This window comes from Trichechus manatus, unplaced genomic scaffold, assembly GCF_000243295.1.
Source record: "Trichechus manatus latirostris isolate Lorelei unplaced genomic scaffold, TriManLat1.0 scaffold00040, whole genome shotgun sequence".
Classification (NCBI taxonomy): Eukaryota; Metazoa; Chordata; class Mammalia; order Sirenia; family Trichechidae; genus Trichechus; species Trichechus manatus.
Window position 1 is genome coordinate 12,247,566 of NW_004443976.1, and position 6,859 is coordinate 12,254,424.

The 6,859-nt window shown below is 51.5% G+C and overlaps 1 protein-coding gene across 4 annotated transcripts; it reads right to left on the reverse strand.

Annotated features, from left to right (window-relative positions):
- Positions 1-6: 6 nt before the first annotated feature.
- Positions 7-5,319, reverse strand: EIF5A (eukaryotic translation initiation factor 5A). Of its 4 annotated transcripts, none has more exons than XM_023731107.1 (6): positions 5,001-5,319; positions 2,312-2,497; positions 976-1,080; positions 629-760; positions 454-527; positions 7-282 (listed from the first exon to the last, which is right to left on the reverse strand). In XM_023731107.1, the coding sequence occupies exons 2-5, from the start codon at positions 2,474-2,476 to the stop codon at positions 465-467; spliced, it is 465 nt and encodes a 154-aa protein (XP_023586875.1). In that variant the 5' UTR covers positions 2,477-2,497; positions 5,001-5,319; the 3' UTR covers positions 7-282; positions 454-464. The 4 variants fall into 4 exon arrangements, with proteins under 4 accessions (XP_023586875.1, XP_004376104.1, XP_023586876.1 ...); XM_004376047.2 differs by lacking the exon at positions 5,001-5,319 and adding an exon at positions 4,588-4,884; XM_023731108.1 differs by lacking the exon at positions 5,001-5,319 and adding an exon at positions 4,223-4,339.
- Between the last annotated feature and the right edge of the window lie 1,540 nt (positions 5,320-6,859).

A 6,859-nucleotide genomic window follows, 5' to 3' on the forward strand; every position in this document is an offset into this window, starting at 1 on the left:
AAAAAAAAAAACTAAACCACAAGCAGCACCCGCCCCTCTCCCCCACCAGGGCTGTAGTGCGAGGGGAGAAGAGGAGGGCAGCTTCACCAAAGCCATTGCTCGCTCCTGGCCAAGGGAGCAGGGTGAAGGGCAGGGGGATCCCCGACAGATTGGGGGGAGAAACCAAAATAAAACATCAAATAAATCGTGTAGGAGTCCAGCCAAGGGCCAGGCCAGAGCTGGGCCAGGCTGGGAGAGGGGGCCTCTGCAGGCTCCAGGGTCACTGCTGCCACCACCGCCACTCTGGGTAGGAGAGAGAAACCAGGTAAGACAGGACAACACCTTCAACACAGAAGACAAGGTAGGGAGGACAGGACCCGCCTGGAGGCAGGGAGTAAGCCTTGGGCCACGAAGCAGTGGAACTGATGGGGGTAACAGTGTGTGCATAAGGGAAGGGCTGTCACGCTTACTTACCTGGGAGCCAGTTATTTTGCCATGGCCTTGATTGCAACAGCTGCCTCCTCTGTCATGGCAGACAGCACTGTGATCTGGGGAAGCAAGAGAGCTACTCAGCAGATGCCCAAGCTCAGGAAGCAGCAGAATGCGCAAAGCTGGGCATAAAGGAAAGGGGGGAAGGGGTGCATCATACCAGGATCTCTTCTCCACAGTCATACTTCTGCTCAATCTCCTTGCCGAGGTCTCCCTCAGGCAGACGAAGGTCCTCCCGCACCTCCCCACTGTCCTGGAGCAGTGATAGGTACCCATCCTGGATGCCAATCAGCTGGGGGCAGATAGGGAAGGAAGCTGAATGCAGGTTCAGGTAGTCTGAAGACGAAACTTCTATGGGCAAACTGAAACTGGGGTGGCAGCAAACAGCTAATACCAAATACCCTCTCTTCCTCCTGTCATTTCCTTCCTCTCTCCCACCACAAGCTCCTCTGGTCCTACCTCCCCCCGTAAACCACTAACCCAAGCTCTCACAGATGATCTACATACCTGGAAATCATTCCTTTTGATGTTGGGGACATCCATATTATGAGTTGAGGGGCAGATATCTTCATATTTCTTCCCAGTAAAGATGTCAATACCAACCAGGTGGACCTGTATGTATATATCATTAAAAAAAAAAAAAAACCCCAACCAAATTGTAAGATAGAGGAGATAGACTCAAGGTGTCCCTCACTGGTGAGGGAAGGCGGACTAGGATATTAGGGCAAAGATAAGGGGAACTGGAATTAAACCAATTCAGGAAAGAAACACTAAAGCTTCTAAAAAAAACCCAAGGCAAAAAACCCCACCATTGAGATTGGGGTTGACAGCACAAGGGAAATTGGCAGGCAGGCTCAGAGAAATTACCTTTAGTTATCACGACACAGACAAACAAGATGCTAAAAGCACAGCGAAGTGAGAAGAGTCTAGGTAAAAAGAAAGGGTTTTCTAGACAGCAGCCTAAGGAGCTGAGAATTTGGGAAATAAGGAACATGGAAGGAGCTGAGGAAAGATGAAAAAACGAGAAAGGGGAGCAGAAGAAGAAGAAAAGACTTAAATTACGCAATAAGGAAAACATGAAACCAGAAAGCACCAAGCAGAGGATCCTGATATTAGGAGTATTACAGGATGAAGGTTAGGTCAACAGAAGGTGGAAAAACAGTGATTAGGGAACAGAACCACAAGAAATGCAACAAGGGTAAACCAGGTTGGGGTATCCTCTTGGGGACAGGAGAGGAAAAGCCTGAGGTATTAAGCACTAGCAAGAATGTTAAGAACCAAGAAAGCAAAGTGAAGGCAAGGAACTCAAGGAGAGGGAGCCAGTACAGGCAGTTTGTTACCCCATGAGAGACCTACAGAGAAAGCTGGATTTAGGGAATGGGACACCAAGGTGACATGGAGGCTCAGAGGTGGAGCCCCTCTAGAGAAAAGGTGCATTTTGTGTTAGGAGAAACCCTCGGCAAAGTGATGAAAACAAAGCACCTACAAAGACTCCAGGGAAGAGAGAAACAGAAAAACTGGAAACCAGAAATAAAAAGGACCAGCCAAACAGAAGCAAAAAGGGTCAAGAAGAGAAACTGGGATACTGGTACAAAAATGGAGAAAGGAAGGGATTACCAAACAATGACGCAGGCACAGAGAGCTAAGCACCGGAGAGGCTGAAGACTTGGGGAACAGGTATAGTAGTCTGAACAGATACAAGGACTGAATGCGGAACAAAAAGAATTGCACAGTAAGGTGCTAAAAGTAGGTACAGGGCCAGGACTGTTGACAGCTTGTTGCTGGAAGCCCCGTGGACATTGGAGGTGTGGGGAAGGCAAATGTGGAGAAGTGAAATTCTAACCTTTGCGTGGCCATGCTTGCCAGTCTTGGAAGTAGACATCTCGACGATCTTACATGGCCGGCCTTTGAGCACCACAAAGCCGTTCTTACGTAATGCTGAGCACTGCATTGGGAAGGTGGCTGAGGCCCCTGCATCTCCTGTCTCGAAGTCCAAATCATCTGCCATTTTAAGAGGCTTCGATTCCAACTGGCATCAAGAAGAGAACTGGGGTCAGTGAATACGGAGGGTAACAGTACCCTCAATCTATCCCACTCCTCTCTGGAAACACTGATCCATTTTCCCCTAACCCTTTATTACCCTACCTACCTAAAATCAGGTCTAAGTTCCTGGATTAAACACTGACTGGAATCACAAATACCTAAAAACTACTGTATACGTGGAGGGTGGAATAGCTGGATCAGCTAAAAACTAAAAGCTGTAGTGGCATAGGATAGAAAAGCCTCTAAGAAATTGGGATACCAAATCTCAGGGATGGGCAAAGTCTGAATTCCTGGGAGCGGGAGGACTTAGGTGTTACTGAAACCACCCACCCTTCTCCCACACACATACCAAACAAAACCCACGGCCGTGGAGTCGATTAAGACTCATAGCGACCCAATGGACAGAGTAGAACTGCCGCATAGGGCATAGGGTTTCCAAGGCTGTGAATCTTTACAGAAGCAGACTGCCACATCTTTCTCCTGAGGAGCACCAGTGGGTTGGAACCGCCGACCTTTCAGTTAGGTTAGCAGCCGAGTGCTTTAATCACTGCACCACCAGGGCTCCTTGCACACACACAACCAGGGCTATAATTAGGTGAGCAGCCATGAGCCAGCAAAAGGGCGGGGCTAATGGAGGAGGAGGGTGGAGACCGGAGGACAGGGCCCCACCCGTCTGTTACCCCCCCCACCATCCACACACGAGCTAGTCACTGGTACAGGAAACCACAAGGCCTCTTTGGGGGATTCCCGCCTCCCCAACACGCATTTGCAGATGCAGCCGAGAGGGAGAAAGGAAAGTTGTTTCCTAACCAATCCTCCTGCCAAACACAACGATCTCGGTTCCCGAAGGGAACCCAGGCACCCAGCCTCTCCTCGAGGGCCCTCCCACTTTTCCCAGGATGCACTGGTTCTGTCGGCTTTTCAGGCCTGGCCTGTACGGTCAGTAGAAAGTCGGGGTGTAGGGGGTGGTGAATAACAATAAACTGAAAGCAAAAGCTTGGTAGTAGAGAGTAGCAGAAATTACATTAGACTTCTAGAGTTAAAGACTCTTAAAACCGAGGAACTCTCCAATTAGACACAACGGAAAAGACAGTGACAAGGTGAAGAGCGCATACGACGGTGGGGAACTCTTCTGGCCGGGACTTGAAGGCGCTGTCGAGACTAGCCGAGAAAAGTTGGGCGACCGTTCAATCGCCCTCGGTTTTCCCATTTCTCCCAGCGCGGAGTGCCACTTACACCTGGCTGGACGCCTCACTTCACATGAGGATTGGGAAAAAAGCTTCCAAGGACCCATGAGGTGGGGGGAGCGCTAACATATGCCCGCAGCGGACTCTTCAGGGCTGGCCAGGACACGGACCTCCAGCTGCTCCCACTCCCCAAAATTCCAGGCTCCTTTAGGCACCCGCTAGGCCCATGCCTCCCAGCGCTGGGGGTTGCCGGCTCCCGCCCACCATGTGCCCGCCCGAGGCTTCCGGTGGCCGGGACCTGGGGGGAGGGGAGGGGTCCCTGCGCTATACCATGCGGCCCCCGTCCACATTCGGCCATGTGGCCTCCGACCCCGAGGGCAGCCTCCCATGGGGGGCACTTCCGGTGCCGCGGCCGCCCCCTCTTCAAAGGCCGCGCCAGGGCCGGAGCCACGCCGCCTCCCCTCCCCCTCGCCGGCCGCCAACCCCCCCCACATGCCCTCTCACCAAGTCTTCCCCTCCCCCACCTCACGTGGCTGCACGGCGCCCGGTGCTCAACGGCCCAGGTACTCCTGTCCCGATGGGCCGATAAGGCCTCTGGCCCTCGCCCCGGCGTGGCCGCCCGGCGGCCTCTCCCGCGTGGCGGCCTCGCGGCTCGCCGTCCCCCGCCCTGCGTCGCTCCAACGTCACCCGGCCAGCCCCAACCGCCAGCCCGCGCGCCAACCAGGGAGCGCGCCCGCATTTCTCCGCACCTCGCGCCGCTCCCACACCGAACCCCGTGCGGCGGAGACCGTCGCTCCACTCTGCCCCCTCCCCGACCCCCGCGCAGTTCCCATCTCTCCTCCCAGACCCAAGCCAAGGTTCCGCGCACGCGCGCCAAGTCCGCTCTCACCTCGCGCGAACGCACTGACTCGACCCGTCCGCTCGCCGCGAGCCCAACCGCTGCCTCCGAGCCCGCTGCCTCCGAGCCCACTGCCGCCGCCGCCGCCTCTACCGCCGCCGCCGCTGCTGCACACGGGTCTTAGTACGCAGGCGCCGACTCCCCACTGACCAACCAAGCAGCCCTATGACAGCCGCGCAAGCGTGCTATCAGTCTCCACCGCCCTCCACCCACGCACTGCGCAAGCGCATACACTCCTCCCCGCTCCACCCTCCCTTCCACCTACCCATCCAATGACGCGCACACGTGACCCCGCCCCTCAGAAGTCCTAAACGCTCCCAACCAGTCAGCAACGCGCATGCGTCTCCGGTTCTTCAAGCCCTTCACCCTCCTTTTCTCTCCCTCTGATAGATGCCTAGCCTTACCGGACAGTCCTTGCGCCTGCGCAACAAGGAGCCCTGCACTCCACACCCTTTGTAGGAAACGCCTCGACCTCAAAGCGCATGCGTACTGGGAACCGTAACTGCCTCTTCCACCTCAGACGTCTCCTGTACGCCGGACGTTGAAAAGACCACGCCACTGTATCGCTGGTCTCTTCTAGAACGCATGCGTCTTAGGGAACGCCCGACTTCAGCATTAACTGGACTTATACGAAGCACACGTTTCAAAAAACTTGCAATGTGAGGTGTTCCTATTGTCTTGAAACCCAGGGCTTCCAGATCCACACTTGCGCGAGAGATCGTTTTCTGCCTCTCCCCTCCTGGCGTGCTTATGTGGTCGAGTTACCTCTCATCTCAGCTTCACTTCCCTAAACTGTACGCCACTGCTGTGCCATAGAGTTTCACCTAGAAAGACAGAGCGGTCCCGTCCCAGCCACCATCTTGTTTAAGCCGCGGTCCGTGTTGGTACCTATGGCTTCTATACAGGCTGTTCCACTCCTGAATCTAAATGAAAAGATTTACATCGCATTTGTATGTTCCCAACTGTGCTCTGCGGTGTCCAAAATACACTGTCTACGAGCACCCTTAGAAAAAGTTGTCTATAAAGAGTGGTGTGTTAAAATCCACTGACATGTGTAAGTTAGAGAAGATGACCATGAAGCTGGACACAAGCTATCTCCCGGGGTTGTATTTCCTTGGCCCTTGTCCTATTGAAGAAGGCTGCTTTTCCTGAAACTAGTCTTCCCCTCCAGTTCCTAGGTTTCCAACACTACCTTCATGGCTGTCTTGTTTGCTCCAGTAAGGTAAGTGGACCACAAGACTATGGAACAAGATAAGCGACCGAAGATCTGAGCTTGGAATCCAAAACTCTTAATCTGGTTCTTGTTTTCTGTGTGACTTTGAGAAATTGCTTAAAATCGCTCTGCCTTAGGTTCTTCTCCATAAAACGAAGATAATAATGATGTCTGATTTTCTCTACTCGCCAGGATATTGAATCCTGTGAGATGATACAGGGTGAACTGCAAACAGTACCTTGAGTTACTACCTTTGTGATAGTGCATTACACTATCACCCTCAGCTCCTTCCACTCGACCTTCTGAAATCCCTGCCCTTTCATTTGTAAATAACTTCCTGGATGCATTGTTTAAAGGTCCAATTCCTGCTCTTCTCAAAGGTGTGCACATGCCCCAGCAATTCCACTCCTAGATATATACCCAAGAGAAATGAAGGCGTATGTCCACCAAAAACTTGTAGCCGAATGTTAATAGAAGCATTATTCATAATAGCCAAATAATAGAAACTCAAATGTCCATCAACTGATGAATGGATAAGTAAAATGTGATATATCCATACAATGGAATATTATTCAGCAATGAAAAGGAATTAAGTACTGATACATGCTACAACATGGATAAACCTTGAAAGCATTATGCTAAGTGAAAGAAGCCAATCACAAAAGACATAGTAGGACTGCATTTATATGAAATGTCCAGAGTAGGCAAATCCATAGAGACACAATAGATTACTTGTTGCCTAGGGCTGACCGGATTGAAGGGAAATGGGGAGTGACTGTTAATGAGTGTAGGGGGGGTTTCTTTCTGGGGTGATGAAAACGTTGAACTTGGTGAGTATATTAAAAACCACTGAATCGTACACTTTAAATTGGTGAATTGTATGGTATGTGAATTATATCTCAATAAAGCTATTATTAAAAAATTTATCATCTATTATTTAGGAAGCAGTGTTTATGGTGATGGGACATTTGGCAAAGATAATGGGTGGTGGTTGCACAACATAATTAACATAATTGATATCACTAAATTGTACCCCTGAAGAATGTTGAA